General features: G+C 36.3%; 2 protein-coding genes across 2 annotated transcripts in view; one reads left to right on the forward strand and one right to left on the reverse strand.

Moving 5' to 3' along the window:
* The first annotated feature begins 4,635 nt into the window (after positions 1-4,635).
* Positions 4,636-14,572, forward strand: eef1a1b (eukaryotic translation elongation factor 1 alpha 1b). The gene is made up of 7 exons (XM_067404282.1): positions 4,636-4,779; positions 5,496-5,675; positions 5,755-6,051; positions 6,873-7,023; positions 7,481-7,737; positions 13,780-14,014; positions 14,425-14,572. The coding sequence occupies exons 1-7, from the start codon at positions 4,636-4,638 to the stop codon at positions 14,547-14,549; spliced, it is 1,389 nt and encodes a 462-aa protein (XP_067260383.1). The 3' UTR covers positions 14,550-14,572.
* A 24-nt stretch (positions 14,573-14,596) lies between these two features.
* Positions 14,597-17,385, reverse strand: part of kcnq5b (potassium voltage-gated channel, KQT-like subfamily, member 5b) — a 118,124-nt gene continuing 115,335 nt past the window's right edge. The window contains exon 14 of the mRNA XM_067404281.1: positions 14,597-17,301. Within this exon, the coding sequence (XP_067260382.1) occupies positions 16,180-17,301 (1,122 nt within the window). The 3' untranslated portion in view covers positions 14,597-16,179. The remainder of the gene's footprint in view (positions 17,302-17,385) is intronic.

The following is a 17,385-nucleotide window of genomic DNA, read 5'->3' on the forward strand; positions in this document are numbered from 1 at the left end:
CGCATATGTTTGATTGGCGAGCCGGCCAATACTGAGTCTGCGTTGTATTCGGTTGTTAAGTCTGACGTCACGCGGCAGCGCTTCCGGGTCCAAACACTCTATCTTATACCATAAGAAAACAACAAACGGTGCTAATATACAGACATAATGTGGTGTAATACTACAAATAAATTATAATCAACACCTTTATCTCCATACCAAAATCCCAGATGGCCAGACAGTGATTCATCTTTTATGAATCGTTAAAATATTAATGTCTGTGATGCTGTGACCATGGAGACTGTTGTAGACTGTAAGTATTTTAAACGTATAACTTTAAAATGATAAATGTTTATTATGAATAAATAGCGCTAATAAACGGCCACGGAGATGGCATTCTCAAGTCAAACTAGCCGGGGCTTGGACCCAGAAACGGCGTTCCTTACGTCACGAGTTAACAAGCGGATAGACAGTGCAGCGCTTCCGTGTTCTATATGTCAGAATGCCGACTCAGTATTGGCTCACGTGTAGTCGACCAATACTGTGTTCTGACATGGAACACGGAAGCGCTGCACTGTCTATACAATGTAAACAGCGTAAGTGAATGACAGGGGAGAGAGGAAATTGTTGAATAAAGTCGCTATTTTTGTTTTGTTTTTGCGCACAAAATGTATTCTCGTCGCTTAGTAGCATTAAAGGATTAGTCCACTTTTAAATAAACTTTTCCTGATAATTTACTCACCCCCATGTCATCCAAGATGTCCATGTCTTTCTTTCTTCAGTCGAAAATAAATTAAAGTTTTTGATGAAAACATTCCAGGATTTTGCTCCTTATAGTAGACTTCAATGGGCACCAAACAGTTGAAGGTCAAAATTAGTTTCACTGCAGCTTCAAATTGTTCAACACGATCCCAGATGAGAAATAAGGGTCTTATCTAGTGAAACCATTGCTCATTTTCCTCTATTTGAATCCCAGCAGTGTAGACACTGCTAAACGTATTACTGCCCTCCACAGGTCAAAGTTTGAACTAATTTTTATATGCAATATGCTAGTTCAATAGTATATAGCAATTAGTTCAAACTTTGACCTGTGGAGGGCAGTAGTACACTTAGCAGTGTCTACACTGCTGGGATTCAAATAGAGGAGAAGAAGAAGTGAGCTAGTTCAAGATGAGCATTTATGGTTAAAACTTATATCATTTTTTCATTTTTTTTCAGAAAATGAGCAATGGTTTCTCTAGATAAGACCCTTATTTCTCATCTGGGATCATGTTGAACAATTTGAAGCTGCAGTGAAACTAATGTTGACCTTCAACTGTTTGGTGCCCATTGAAGTCTACTATAAGGAGAATAATCCTGGGATGTTTTCATCAAAATCTTTAATTTCTTTTCAACTGAAGAAAGAAAGACATGGACATCTTTGATGACATGGGGGTGAGTAAATTATCAGGAAAAGTTTATTTAAAAGTGGACTAATCCTTTAAGGTTGAACCACTGCAGTCACGTTGACTATTTTAACTATGTATTTACCACTTTTCTGGACCTTGAATGTGGCGATTATGTTGCTTTCTATGGAGGATAAAAGAACCCCTCAGATTTCATCAAAAATATCTGTGTTCCGAAGATCAGTGAAGGTATTACGGGTTTGGAAGGAGATGAGGAAGAGTACTTAATGGCAGAAATTTAATTTTTGGGTGAACTAACCCTTTAAGGCCCAAGTCAAAGGTATGTTCAAAGATAAACACCTTGATAGTTTTTCATCTCAGGCTGACATTCTGAGCTCTTGGAAAGTTACTGGCAGGTACAGTGGGATTCCATTTGTGAATGATGTTATTTATTGGCTCAAGTCACTTCATGTAATAACAACTGGGTAGATGATTAAACAGGCCGTAATAACGATAACAGCACCAAACACTCATCAAACAGTGGGTGTATGTATTTACATAGTAGCACAGCGGCTTTGGCTTATGGTCATCTTTATTATATCAAATGCCATATAATTCTTGTATAGCCTAAGTATAGCTGAAGTCAGGGGCAATAGGCTCTAGATGGGCTCAGGCTCTCATCTGAATATGAGATGTTGTGGATCAGAAGAATGTGCTGTGCTTTTTGGATTGCAGTTTCAAATCTTGCATGACTGAGAATTTTTTTTCTTTTTCTAATTAAACAAGTTTAAATGGCATTGATTGTCAGTTTGATTGCACTTTATTGTGTGATTTCAGAGACTAAAGTGAAGAATAATAAGCCTATAATGCAACAAACTTTCTGATGTCTGGTAAGGAGAGGATTGTGAGTGAAATCCCAGATAGCATGTAGTAATCGGCCCGAGCTCGGCTGCCCCGTGGCGCCTGCGGCTCAGACTCGGCATCGGCATTGGCGTGTGTTAACCGGGCCGATTGTGGCCCACAGCTCGCTCTGGCACATGTATATTTGTTACAGCTGTAAAGCACTGAGCTGATTCCTGTTCATTGTAACTGGCCTGTCTCTGGCTACAGAGATCTGGCCACTTCTGGCAATGACTCGGCTTATGTTCACTCACAGATGGTTACATAACGTATAATAATTAACACAATACTGTCATAAAATTTACTTTGTTACCTGGTAGTATCTGATATGAATTACCTAACGTTACACGTTTAATTAATGTTACACTTATTTTCAGCAAACACAAAGTGAGATCAATTAATCATGGACACTGACACTGTTTTGCAGCATTTTTATTGGTTGATTGACTGATTTATTGTCATTTGAAATTTCTCCTTTCCCATGAGAGATCAGAAGTGATATATGTTTTTCAGATGTTATAAATTGTTTATGATTGATTTTTATATTTTAAGATTGTGAATCTAGGGATGGAATAATTATAATTAACAGTAATAATAAATTAACAATAAATTATATTTGTAAAATGAATTGGAAAAATGGCAAAATAAATGATGGTACCATGGTTTCATGGTAAAACATTTCCAAAACAGTTTTTAATAAAATCTTGTGGTAACAAAAAAGCTAAAGAAACAACATCATGCAAAAGTTATAAGAGATAGTTTACCCCAAAATTAAAGTTCTGTCATCATTTACTCACCTTAAAGTTGTTCTAAACCTGTATGAATTTCTTTCTTCTGCTGAACACAAATGAAGATATTTTGAAGAATGTCAGTAACCAGACAGTTGATAGGCCCCATTGACTTCCATAGTATTTTTTTTTTTTTTTTCATACTGGATGTGAATTGGGCCCATAAACTGTTTGGTTACCCATATTCTTTATTCCATTTTGTGTCAGAAGTAGAAAATTCGTTCAGGTTTGGAACAACTTGAAGATTTTTGGGTGAACTACCCCTTTAACACATTGAAAACCTATACGCTACACATGGTTAGCCTACTGTACATGTGTTATTCGACAGCTCCCTCTAGTGGAACAGATAGAAACTTCCTTTCTTGGCACGAAGAGACGACGTCCTCGGCACCTTGACAGCAGTATCTGATACAACAAGAGCGTCGCGACTCTCGCTCCTGCTGCCCTGGACTACAGGCGCCTCTCTCCAAGGTTGGACACCTGAAAAAACACACCCTCTCGCCGTTTTCTCTATACATTAACGCTTTATAATTACTTGCCGGTGGAGCTAAGCGGTCGGATGATTTATTGGGTATGCATGATGTGCAGCGATTTGAGTTTTATTTCTAGTAAGGACATAATACAGAACATGGCGCTGATGCAACTGATAGGGTCTGTTGTGGAAACAACATTTATATCCTTTTATTCTCGTGCCATCTTTGCTCTTTGTCAAGCAGACTATCAGGCCACACTCTTTTCATGGTGTAGCATCTTCATACTGTACATGCATGACATTATTACATAACCATGACATATTTGTTCGGTATGAGGTGAATATGGGAATGATTATGAACTATTATTAAAATAGAGACCATATAAGAAACAATACTTAAATTAAAAATATTTTGACGTTTTATTTAGGCTACATGTCAAGTTTTGCCGCATACGGCATGTGGCTCGTGCTGATACATTTGTAACTCAGACAACGCTGGGAAAAAACATGGACAAGCGTTCAAGGATACTGTGACATTAGCCGATTTATCTCAAGAATTTGAATAATTTAGGTCAAAAGTTGCCGACGCATGATTTAAAATATTAATTAATTTAATTGGGAATTTTGTAATTCATAAAATTTAAACGTAGAGGTCATGGCTACTAACAATTTCCAAACTCTCGACAAAAGGACACATTTATATAACCTTCATCATTATTCTAAACTACATTCATAATATGAACAGAGTTTTTCTATCTACTGAGTTAATCACATGAGAGATTGTATGTACAAGTATTGTACAGTGTTTGTTTTGATGACAATGACAATGTATGACAATGAAACTCACAGATAGTTGGTCTATGATGAAATATTGCTCCATACTCCAAAAAAAAAAAAAAAAAAACTTTCAGCCAAAAATTGAATTGGCCTATTGTAAATGAATTGAAAAAAGAAGAGTTGACAAAATATGGAAGAGTATATAGTGCTATATTATGTGGTCGTTTCAGTAGCCTACATCCGAGCGCAATTATAAATAACTTATTTGTATGATGAATTATTTAGTTTCGTTTTTCCTGTTGTAGGCTGACTGTAACCCAATGAGAGCCCAGTGATGGGTAAGGAGAAGCTCCATATCAACATCGTGGTCATTGGCCATGTGGACTCCGGGAAGTCCACCACCACTGGCCACCTCATTTACAAGTGTGGAGGCATCGACAAGAGGACCATTGAAAAGTTTGAGAAGGAAGCTGCAGAGGTATAGCAGTCTAAATATGCAAGACCAAAATGGATATAGCTACAAGTTGTTGCAGTGTTTTCATAGACAGTTAATGTATATAATTATACAAAGAGGCCAACTGTGTAAAGGATGAGCTACTTAAGCAATATCAAACAAGCAAGAGTGCTGAATATCAGCAGGAGTCACAGATTTTGAATGTAAGTTTTCTTAATAATCAATTCTATAAACAATAGGTTAAGATCCTTTAGTTCACCCAAAAAATTATATTCTGTCATCATGTATTCGCTCCTCTGTATGACTTTCTTCAGAAAAATAGATATTTTGAAGAATGAAGAACTGTTTTTGTCCAAACAATATAAGTCAGCGTGGTCTAAAACAACACTGGACACCATTGACTTTCAATGTATGGACAAAAACACTGAGACAAATAGTTTCTTTCTCTACAAAATTTGGTAGTATCAAACTTAATACCCAAATTTCCAGGCAAAATGGCACAACTTTGCTTCCCATTCCACTTCCATTTTTGCACCACTCACATACTCAGGTCTGGAATGCCATAACCAAATCCCAGTGAAGTGACAGAAAAATAGTGACATAACCATGCTCTTGGAACGCTGTGTGAGATTGGAGATTGGAGGACTGAAAATAACTGTTGCATAATGCACTTGTGTGACAGAGGCGAAATTCAGTTAAAGATCTTTCTCTAAATATATATTTTTCATCACCTTTTATAGATGGGAAAAGGCTCCTTTAAGTACGCTTGGGTCCTTGACAAGCTCAAAGCTGAGAGAGAGCGAGGAATCACCATTGACATCTCCCTGTGGAAGTTTGAGACCAGCAAGTACTATGTCACCATCATTGATGCTCCAGGACACAGAGACTTTATTAAGAACATGATCACTGGCACCTCACAGGTTTTTATATAATCACATAACAGAGTTTGTTTTTATTTCATAAAATTATTTTAATAATCTTTCATTTCTCCTGATACAGGCAGACTGTGCTGTGTTGATTGTGGCGGCTGGCGTTGGTGAATTCGAGGCTGGTATCTCAAAGAACGGGCAAACACGTGAGCATGCCTTGCTGGCATACACCCTGGGTGTCAAACAACTGATCGTGGGCGTCAACAAGATGGACTCTACGGAACCCAATTACAGCCAGAAGCGCTATGAGGAGATTGTGAAAGAAGTCAGCACTTATATCAAGAAAATCGGCTACAATCCCGATACTGTGGCATTTGTGCCAATCTCCGGATGGAATGGGGATAACATGCTGGAGGCCAGCCCAAATGTTAGTGTTATATTACCTAAAGATGTATATATTTGATTATATCATCAGACTCAATAGTTTTAGATATCACTGGCATAATTTATCTCTTTACAAGCCAACCTCTTATTTATTATACTTACGTTATATTTGTAGATTAAATAGTATGCATTAGTGTATGCTATGCAGTCTCAATATATACACTACCATTCAAAAATTAGGATTTGCTAAGACTTTTTAATGTTTTTGAAAAAGGTGTGCTCACTAAGGTGGTATTTACTTGATCAAAAACACAGTAAACCAGTCATATTGTGAAATATTATTACATTTTAAAAGAACTATTTCTATACTAATATATTTTTTAAAATGTATTTTGTTCCTGTGATGGCAAAGCTGAATTTTCAGAAGTCATTACACCGGTCTTCAGTGTCACATAATCCTTCAGAAATCATTATAATAGACTGATTTACATTTACATTTATTTTTTATGTGATGAACATTTCTTATTATTATCAATTATGAAAACTGTTGTGCTGCTTAATATTTTTCTGGAAAATGTGATGCATTTTTTCATGACTCTTCTGGTGAATAGAAAGTTCAAAAGAACAGCATTTATTTGAAATAGACAAATTTTGTAACATGTATAAATGTCTTTACTGTCACTCTTGATCAATTGAATGTGTCCTTGCTGAATGAAAGCATTAATTTCCTAAAAAAAAAAAAAAAATCTTACTGACACCAAAGTTTTGAACAGTAGTGTATGTAACTCCTATTGTGTTTCAAAAGAGCTTCCAAATGTCCAAAATCTTCACTTAACTGGCTATAATAATATGTTGTCTCTGTAGATGACCTGGTTCAAGGGCTGGAAGATCACTCGTAAGGATGGGAGTGCCTCTGGAACAACTCTATTGGAGGCTCTGGATGCCATTCAGCCTCCAACCCGCCCCACTGACAAACCCCTCCGACTCCCACTGCAGGATGTGTACAAAATAGGAGGTATAAGGACACCCAAACTGAAAGGGTCTCAATAAGAACACTAGTTTAAAAGGAATTTTAAGATCATATGCACACTGCACAATATAGCTAATCTTTTTCTTGTAAAGATGTGTGACCAATGAACGACTTCTAGTTTTCTATTGTCTGGTTTCACAGACCAGGCTTAAGCCTAGTCCAAGAAAAAAAACAAAACAAAAAAACACCCGGAAATGTTTATAAAAGCTACTTAGATGTCTTATTTTAACTAAGGCCTACTCCTGGTTTAATCTAAACCCTGTCTGTGAAACCAGGCTCATGTATATTAGGATGGCATAGTTTCACATCAACTTTAAGTATGCTAATCCCACAAGGATATTTTAAGAGAAAAAAATAACTGATATCGCAAAGAATATTTCCAGTAAATTATACCAAAAAAACATCCTTCTTTAACCTTTGCGCTCTTTCTGTGACTGTGTAGGAATTGGTACTGTGCCTGTGGGACGTGTAGAGACAGGCATTCTGAAACCTGGTCTAGTTGTGACATTTGCACCTGTGAACGTGACCACTGAGGTGAAATCTGTGGAGATGCATCACGAGGCTCTATCTGAAGCTCTTCCAGGTGATAATGTGGGATTTAATGTGAAGAATGTCTCAGTCAAAGACATCCGACGTGGAAATGTTGCAGGTGACAGCAAGAACGATCCTCCACAGGAGGCGGCGAGTTTCATAGCTCAGGTAAAGATCTTAGTTATGTGTTTTTATAGGGTTCCAATTACAAAGCCTACAGTACGGTGTACATTTTAGGACATCCTCAGACCTTAGTCATACAACAAAAAGGCTTCATGCCTCAGACTATAAGACTTCAGTCTTCGGACAAAACTGCATCGCGCCTCAGACTGAAAGGCTTCAGGTTTCAGGAAAAACGACATCAGGTGTCAGGTTTCGTACAATTAGGCATCAGACGAAACAGCCTCAGAATAAAAGACATCAGATGAAAAGGCATCTTTTTTTTCAGTTTTTTTGTATAGCCTAACTTTCTTTTTTTTTTTTTTTTTTTTTAATGCTTTATTAACGCAAAATATGGACAGAGTTGTAACAGGATCAAAACATAATATGCATCAGAATACAATCTGTATTACATAAGGGTAAACCGAACAAAACAGAAATAAAGAAAAAAAAACAAGAGGAAATAAAAGAGGGTACATTCCATACTTTGTTGCAGGAAATACATGCATTCTATGTAAAAAAAATACATAGATTTCTATTATCCAAAAATGTTTAATGAAGAGCATATTGTAGTAGTTTTAATTGCTTTACTATTTTTAGAATCTGACATTGCATCTAAGCACAATTTAATCTCCTTCTTAAACACTATGAAATTGGGCTTGCCGTTTGTAAACTTGCATTTATGGATATGAAATTTACAAAAAAATAAAATAAAATTAATTATAAATCCAATATCCTTTGAGCATTGGGTTTTAACATAATAACCTAAAATCACATGCCTATAGGATAAAACAAAGGTTTTTAAGATATTGCCAGCAATAAAGTTCTCAACATCTTTCCAGAAGCACTGTGTATCTTCACAGGACCAAAACAAATGGGAAATGGTTTCAGTGGAATTTTCACAAAAGGAGCATTTTACTTCGATATCACTTTTAAATCTTTGTATAAATTGTTTAGTAGGATAGACTTTATTAATTATTTTATATGAAATTTCCTTAACCTTATTTGTAAGGAGCAACTTCTGGGGCAGTGACCAGACTTGAGTCCAATTTACATTATGAAAGAGATTGTTCCAATAAGAAATAACAGGAGGAGTAGAAATATTTTCTTTTAAAAATAAAGATCTAATTTTATGATTGTTGGACTTTAACCCAGAAAAGCAAATTATGCCAACTGGAGTATTTTCAGGTCTTGGAGGGCATACAGATAGTGCAGATAAAAAGGTATTATTTTTAAAAAGCATTTCTACTCCAGCAGGAATAGCCTTGGTAACCACATTGAATTCTTTTAGTGTGATAGGTATTTTGTATTTTGAGATAAAGTCTGCGAACTCAAGTAAGGTTCCATCATTATTGAATAATTGGCTAACTAATATCAGGCCACTCCTAAACCAATTGTGAAAAAATAAAGATGTATTCCTACACAAGATATTTCCATTATTCCAAATAAAAAACCTTTGGGGAGAGAAGTTGTGTTTGTAAATTATACTCCAAGCAGCAAGTGCTTGTTGGTAAAAATGAGATAGCTTAATTGGAAGTTTTTCAATTTTATAGTTACACATTAAAAGGAATTCAATGCCACCCAAGTGAGAGAAGATATATTGGGGTATTACATTCCATACAGACGATGGGTTTTGGAGATATTGTCTGAGCCAGTTTATTTTAAAAGTGTTATTTAGAGAGCTAAAGTCAATAAAATTTAGGCCACCTTTATCGTATGAATTTAATATGACTGATTTCTTAATGTAATGAATTTTATTTTTCCATAAAAATTTAGTCAACATAATGTCAATTGATTTACATGTTTGTTTGTCAACATATAATGACTGGGCAGTATACGATAAACGAGAAATGCCTTCTGCTTTAGTGAGCAGAACTCTGCCTTTGAGCGATAGATCTCTCTGCAACCAGTTATTTAAAACCTTACGTGTCTTCTCAATAATTGGAGTAAAATTAGAGTGGCATCTAGTCTTATTATTTTTAATAATTTTAATCCCCAAATAGGTGACACTTTCTCTTATAGGAATGTTGCAGATTGAGGACACCAAGCATTTACCCACTGGAAGCAACTCACATTTATTGATATTGAGCTGAAGGCCTGAGGCTTTGGAAAAAGGCTTGAGAGTTTCTAATGCTATAGCTACTTGAGAGACATCCTTCAGAAACAAGGCAGTATCATCAGCTAACTGACTTATTATCACTTCAGTGTCAGTAATGGTGATTCCTTTTAAAGGGCTTTTCTTAATATGTAAATTTAGAAGCTGTGTAGCTATCAGAAATAAATATGGAGAGATTGGACATCCCTGTCTGACCCCGCGATTCAGAGAAAATCTAGGAGAAGTGCCACTGCCGAGTTTTATAGAGCTATTGCCATTGGTATAAAGCATTTTGACAGATCTGCAAAAAAATTTACCAAATCCCATCTTGCGGAGGGTTTCAAATAAAAACTCATGTTCTAAGGAGTCAAAAGCTTTGTAATAGTCCAAGAAAAGGATAAACGAATCATTAGAAATAAAATCTGAATAATCTAATATATCTAAGACCAGACGTATATTATTAAAGATATGCCTTTTTTGTAAAAAGCCAGACTGGCATTCATCAATCAGATTATTTAAAACACATTTCAATCTTTTTGACATAATCAAAGCTATTATTTTATAATCATTATTTAGCAACGTAATTGGCCGCCAGCTATCAATTAAAAGAGGCTCTTTATTCGGTTTAACAAGTAGGGTAATAAGTCCTTGACACAAGGTTGGAGGAAGCAAAGCTTTATCAAGACTCTCAACAAAAACTTCAAACAAAAAAGGAGCTAAGGTCTTACTAAATGCTTTATAGAACTCGGCTGTTAGACCATCTGTTCCTGGAGATCTATTATTCTTCAGATCATTTATGGCATCAATAATTTCTTGTAATCTAAGAGGGGAATTGCATATAGTAAAATCCTCAACACTAAGTTGCTTTATGTTAGGCAGGGATTCAAAAAATTGTGAGGCAGATTGTTGACAAAAATTAGAAGTATATAGATTACTATAAAAATCGGAACAAACATTAGCAATGATTTTGGGGTCTTTAACAATATCACCATTAATATTCAACTGTTCAATACAATTATTTTTGGCTTGTTGTCTCTCAAGTCTGAAGAAGTAAGCAGAGTTCTTTTCGCCCTCCTCAAGCCATTTCCTTCGAGACCTTATAAAAGCTCCTTCAGCCTTTCTATTGTAAATTTCCTCTAATTTAAGTTTCTGCTCAGTAAGTTCTGCTTTATCAATGTCAGACATTTCTTCTACTTTTTTAGATAAAAAGATGGAAATGTTGACTAAAATTTTATCCTCATCAATCTTCCTTTTCTTTGCCAAATCACTACAATATTTCCTAAAAAACTTTCCAATTTCAAATTTAAAAAGCTCCCAGTTACTACAGTAATTTTTATCACTTTTTGCTTTATCCCAATAAGACAAGATTAGTTTCTCTATACCAGTGACTACTTCCTTATGATGAAGTATTGAATTATTCAGTTTCCAATATGCAGAATTTCTATTTATATTTTCTGGAGATTTAAAGGGAGTACTAATAGAGATTGCCTTATGGTCTGAGAATGGAGATGGTATTATATCAGTGACAGTATTTTCTAATTCTTTAGAGATGAGCCAATAGTCAATCCTAGACTGACTAGACAGTGAATTATTACTCCATGTAAAAGAAAGTTGTGATGGGTGTGATTTTCTCCATGCATCAATTAGGGAAAATTTCTCCATGAATTTAACTACATAATTAGGAATTGGACTGCTAGGCTGTGAAGGCCACCTATCTAATGTATTGTCAAGGACAACATTAAAGTCACCTCCAAAGATCAGAGAGGAATTTGGATACATGGCCAACATACAAGTCACCCGCTCGTCCAATCTATCAAAAGCCTAACTTTCTATTGGCTTTTATCCCATCATAATGACATCTCTCAGTTGTTTTTTCTTTCTCCCCCTTTTTTATATTTAACTGTAAGTATTCCCAAATTGATGTAAGGTGTGTGTGCGTGCATGTTAGTTATGTGCAATCTATCTATTGATGGTATTCATGTAGTTATTTATGTAATCCCCTGACAATGTTCTTTATGTTACTGTTATTCAAGTATTAAAAACAAATAAAAAAAACAGAGAGAGGGAGAGAGGGGCCAAAGGTTAGCTATAGGCTACCTGATATTTTATTACAGCTTTACAGCTTACAGCTATAATTAAATATTACACTGGTTAGGTTCTATACAGAAAAAATAACATGGCGATTTTCACATTGGTCTGCAGAAAAACAGCAACAGGCTGAATGAAAATGTAAGGTGTATGAAACAGTAGGTTTCACTGGAACAGCCGTTTCTTCAGTAACCTCTATACACAAAGAAGTTGTGCTTATAACAATGCAGTCTAATTGCTGGAAAGATTTTTTACTTATAAAAATTAACCATGGTTTTACTCCAAATAAAACAAAACATGGTTATTGTAGTTAACCATGGTAAACACAAATAAACCGTGGTTTTGCTACACTATAGTTTATGGCAGTGGTCGCCAACCCGTCGATCTTTATATCTGTTCCAGTAGCTCGTGAAAATATGAGAAAGATGAGCACAAAAATACATTACATTTCTCCAGTCTTTGTACTGTATTTTTGTATTTATTTTTACTGTATGTTATTTTCAGGAGCTACTGGGACAGTGATAAATGTAAATAGCCCACATAATGTCTGAGTGTTGTTTCATGCTTTTTTGTGTATATAATTTCACAAAGATAAGGCTCATTTGTAAGTCGCTTTGGAGAAAAGCGTCTGCTAAAAGACCAAATGTAAATGTAAAGTCAGACCGTTCTGTTTTACTTTAAATCTTGAAATTAAATCTAATTCAAATGAAAAACAACTGCTCATGCTATGTGAGTAGCATCTTTGTTTGGATTGTGATTAAAAATCAGTGGTTCCCTCTAATTCCCTTGACATTTGATATTCAACAGTATTCTTGACATTTATTCAACAGTGCTTCTGATCTGCCTGCATTGACACTATTATTTAAGAGCTGCTGTGCAGCCAAATTATGTACCAGTTATCAATGTAAAGCTGCTTTGAAACAATCTGCATTGTAAAAAGCGCTATATAAATAAAGGTGACTTGACTTGACTAATTTGAAATGGCTATGTATTTTTGTTTATTATAATAATATTAATGATAAATGTCTGCAACCAGTATCAGAATCGGCCAATTTGCTTGTATAAATAAATAAATCAGAATCTAAATTGGCCACAAAAAAAAAAAAAAAAAAAAAAAAATAGCCTACTAAATACAATCTGGGCTGTCTTTTTCTATCAAGTAGATCTTGTCTTTCATAAAGGTTGAGGTCTTGGATCTTGGGCTTAAAAAGGTTGGTGACCACTGGTTTATGGTATTTGTAGTAAAATTATTGTTATACAAATAGTATCAATCTGACAAAAAAATCATAGTTAACACTTTTAACCATGGTTAATTTCCATAAGTGTTCACAACAGTTTGCAATGCAAGCTAGTTGCAGTGTGTTATTTAGCTAACCTTTTATAGATGCAAAAAAAACAAAAACAAAAAAAAACTAGCGAATAATGCAAATTTACAAAATAATCTCAGTGGGATAGCCTATGTTTTATACAACTTAGTTAGAAAACTGTGTTCATGTGATGTCACATTGAGGCAGTGCCTTATTCTGAGGCTGTTTCGTTCGATGCCTAATTGTACAAGACCTGACACCTGATGTTGTTTTTCCTGAGAAGCCTTTCAGTCTGAGGCACAATTCCGTTATGTCCAGTGACTGAATCCTTTTAGTTTGAGGCATGACGCCATTTTGTTGTATGACTGAGGTCAGAGGATGTCCTAAAATGTACACCATACTACGGACAAAATTCATGATCTATTTTTTACCTGGAGGGAGTTGTGAATGTGGCTGTTAGGGTCTAATAAAACAAGATATTTATCTTTTCAAACTGTACTATTATTTTGAGGGTGTTTGTCATTACAAACTATTCAATAATCCACTTTCTGCTCTGGTCAGGTGATCATTCTGAACCATCCAGGTCAGATCAGTGCTGGTTATGCCCCAGTGCTGGACTGCCACACTGCTCATATTGCCTGTAAGTTTGCCGAGTTAAAGGAGAAGATTGATCGTCGTTCTGGGAAGAAGCTAGAAGACAATCCCAAGTCCCTGAAGTCTGGGGATGCTGCTATTGTAGATATGATACCAGGCAAACCCATGTGTGTGGAGAGTTTCTCTGAGTATCCTCCTCTTGGTAAGGATCATATCTTAATTTGGATTTAAAGTTATGAATTCCCCTAGTATGTTTACTATGAAACAGTTTATTACCAAAGACACTCCTACTGCAAAGACACCTGCATTTTTCCCCAATATTTCACCCTTTCCAGGGCGGGCACAAAATGATTAATAATATTTATTTTTGGGCATTTTTTTCCTTTATTTCACAGACAGATTGGACAGGAAGTAATAGGGAAGAAGGGAACACTTTGGGAACACAAGGACTTTTAGCCAGGATTGAAACTTGCACTCAAATAGGCTGTGGCTCTCATAAAATAATTATAACAAATTACAAAATTTTAGCAAGTCTTAAACAGGGGGGTCTGCCAGTTATGTTAGCCATTTTTTTGTTAAAAAATTGTCATAACTAAACTCTTCATTTCCCAGGTCGCTTTGCAGTGCGTGACATGCGTCAGACCGTAGCAGTGGGTGTTATCAAGGGTGTTGAGAAGAAGACCCCTACCTCTGGGAAGGTCACGAAATCTGCCCAAAAGGCCCAGAAGAACAAATGAATGTTGTGCTGGGCTGCGAACACTTGGGTCAGCCACACCATCCCTCCTCTTTTCAACTCCATAAACAAAGCTTGGTTATTTATCAAAATGCATCGCAAAAGCAGAAGAAGGAAAAATAAAACTTGCGCCTACTTGACAATGATTACAATAGTGAAATATATTTATGTTTAATCATATGTTATTTTGAATTTTAAGTCTTCGTTGTGGTGTTTGTTCTATTGTTAAATTGTTATAAGCACTTTAAGATCTGCCTCTAGTGGGAGTGTGGAGTAAGCTTTGTTTATCCTGTATCCCAGCTTGTGTGCAATCCCTAAACCCTCTTGCTAACATTGCTTATGTGACCTTGCTTACAGTATTAGCTAACTGTTTCAGCTTCTAGTCCAGTAGGTAGAAGATTCTATGTTAGTTTGTTCTCATTTGATGTCGTGATGTAGCTTTAAGTCTTTTTCTGTGTGCATGAAGATAAAGTAGCTAGCGCACTTTACTGTCTACTCCGACAGCACTCAGAACAAGCATGAGCTATCTTGTTTGCACTTGCACTCATGTACTTTAACGAGAATATTATTCTCCATTATCTAATGTATGTCGGTTCATAACCAACAATAAAATACATTTGATCTCTGATGTCTGCTTCTAAATTACTTAATAATATCAAATATGATTGTGAAAATGTCTTCTGTTGTTGAGTATAGGCATGTATGCTATTGTATTTAGGTCAGACTTTGGAGAGCTCTGACAAATATTCACTGCGGTTGCACATGCAATCTAAAATGACAAAAACAAAAATGACAAAAAAATTATGTCAAGAAAAAAAAAAAAAAGAATTATTAGCAAATATACTCATCTATAATTAACAACAATAATAAAATAACATTTATTATGAATTATAATAAATTACACACATATATACAATGTATTAAAATGATCCATAATAGCTATTTTATTATTGTTAATAATTTATACTCACAAAACTAACAGGATATTAAGTTGGGTCGCAGCTGCAGTGATCAGAATTAATTACAAAAAACAGCAACTAATGTAGTATGGAAACTATCAGGTGCTTCTCTCAACATTTAATCTGCTTTATCAAAACTGTACAATTTTCAGCAGCATCAGTTTTGTTCAAAGTTTCTGGCACTTTTTTTTTACATTAGAAAAGTAAATGACCTTTTAATACAATGATAAATTCAGAATTTTTTTTTTCTTTTCTTTTCTGTTTTTAGGCAGGTTGTAAATTTTGGGGTTGATGAGGCTTTTTGTAATGAGACTGTGTTTTTGTATGCTGAAGACATGCAGTGTTCATGCAGTCCAATGAGTTCATGCCATCTCTGATTTTGATAATTTTCAGTAGGTTGATTATTATTCTACCACATTCTATTAGTTTTTTTTTTTTTTTTCTTCAAATGTTACAGTACATTTGAAAAAGAACAATGCATGCAATATGTCATGTACGGTGACCTATACAAAATATTTCTTTTAAATAAACCAAACTATTAAAACATGTATAAAAAATGATCTAAATTTACTTTGCCCTCATAAAAATACAAAAAAGCCTCCAAAATAAAATAAGCTCTCATATCAAAGTTTCATTCCATCAGATGCAGTTTCTAAGAACACGTTAGAGATTGCGTTATTTTAGTCGAACATGTGTCGTATTCATAGTCTCATTGCTGCCCATATTGGGTGTATGTCCACCTGCTAGGTTGTGACTAGCAGCAGTTGTAGTACTTGTCCTAAGCAGCACAGAGGAGTAGGATGCATCAATGGGGGGCTGAGAAAGAAAGTCGAACCCTTGAGTATGTGTCTTTGAGACCTCCAGGTCTCTATCGCTGATGAAGAGATCAGCTTCTCCCCAGCCTGCTACCCCCATCTCAATGCCCCCAGCTGAAGAGTCCTGGCTGCTGCTAATGCTAGTGGAGAAACTAGCCTGACTAGAATGCGTGTCCAGACCCTCTAGAGCGGGCTCTATGAGTTCCTGCACGGAGAGGGATTTCCCCAGTCCTCTGTCCCCACTGCTGTGGCCTTGAACCGGGACAAGTGTCGAAACTGCAACAAGGGGGTCCATCTCCACCTCTGCATCCAGGCTTATATGTCTCCTCCAAGAACTGTCTTCTTTAGAATTCGGTCTGGTTTTCTGCTGAAGCTTGCAGCCCATACTAGAGTTAAGCCCGAAGTCTATCCCGACTCCTCTAAAGCAGGACTTGGCGTAGTCGGCAGGGTCTGACCTAGAGGGTCCCATGCTGCGGGCATGGCATGGTTGTGGAGGAACAGGCGAGAGTTGAAATTTTGAAGAGGCTGTGGATGGAAGAGGTGGAGGTGGTTGACCAACGCATGGAAAGTGGACTACAGAAGAGTGAAAGCTGTTGGCGGTGAGGTTTTGAGATGGACTGCCTTGTGCTGACGGACACTCCATGGATGGGGTTGAAGGGACCTGGAAGGTAGATGGGTTAAAAGGCGAGGCAGAGGCTGGATTGAGCCCAGGGGAAGATGTTGTGGAGTTGTTCTGGTTGAGGTTGAGTTCACTGGGGGCTAATATTAGTTGGAGAGCCCTGGGATGATTGCCACAGATGGACTGGCTGACCTGGGAGGAGCAAGAGAGATCCTTACTGAGGATGGTGCTCTGATAGTCTGAAGTCTCCTCCAACCCAAATGGAGGAAGAGAGGAGAGAGTGAGGGCAGAGCATGAACCCTTCTGCAGAACCTGCCGGTAGATGTCCAGCAAAGAGTCCAGCTTAGCTTCAATAGACTGTACCTATAGAGATGATATATGGAACACAGAAATATTGTTTGTCAGAAAACGTTGTTTATGTTGTATAATACAGTGACTCAAGGCCAA

Source organism: Chanodichthys erythropterus, chromosome 12 (genome assembly GCF_024489055.1).
Source record: "Chanodichthys erythropterus isolate Z2021 chromosome 12, ASM2448905v1, whole genome shotgun sequence".
Taxonomy (NCBI): Eukaryota; Metazoa; Chordata; class Actinopteri; order Cypriniformes; family Xenocyprididae; genus Chanodichthys; species Chanodichthys erythropterus.

What these genes read in the sequence shown, in the direction of transcription:
- eef1a1b (XM_067404282.1), top strand. Translation starts at nt 4,636, where the DNA reads ATGGGTAAGGAGAAGCTCCATATCAACATCGTGGTCATTGGCCATGTG. An exon ending in TTGAGAAGGAAGCTGCAGAG is followed by an intron (nt 4,780 to 5,495) that starts GTATAGCAGTCT and finishes CACCTTTTATAG; the next exon opens with ATGGGAAAAGGCTCCTTTAA. An exon ending in CGGCGAGTTTCATAGCTCAG is followed by an intron (nt 7,738 to 13,779) that starts GTAAAGATCTTA and finishes TGCTCTGGTCAG; the next exon opens with GTGATCATTCTGAACCATCC.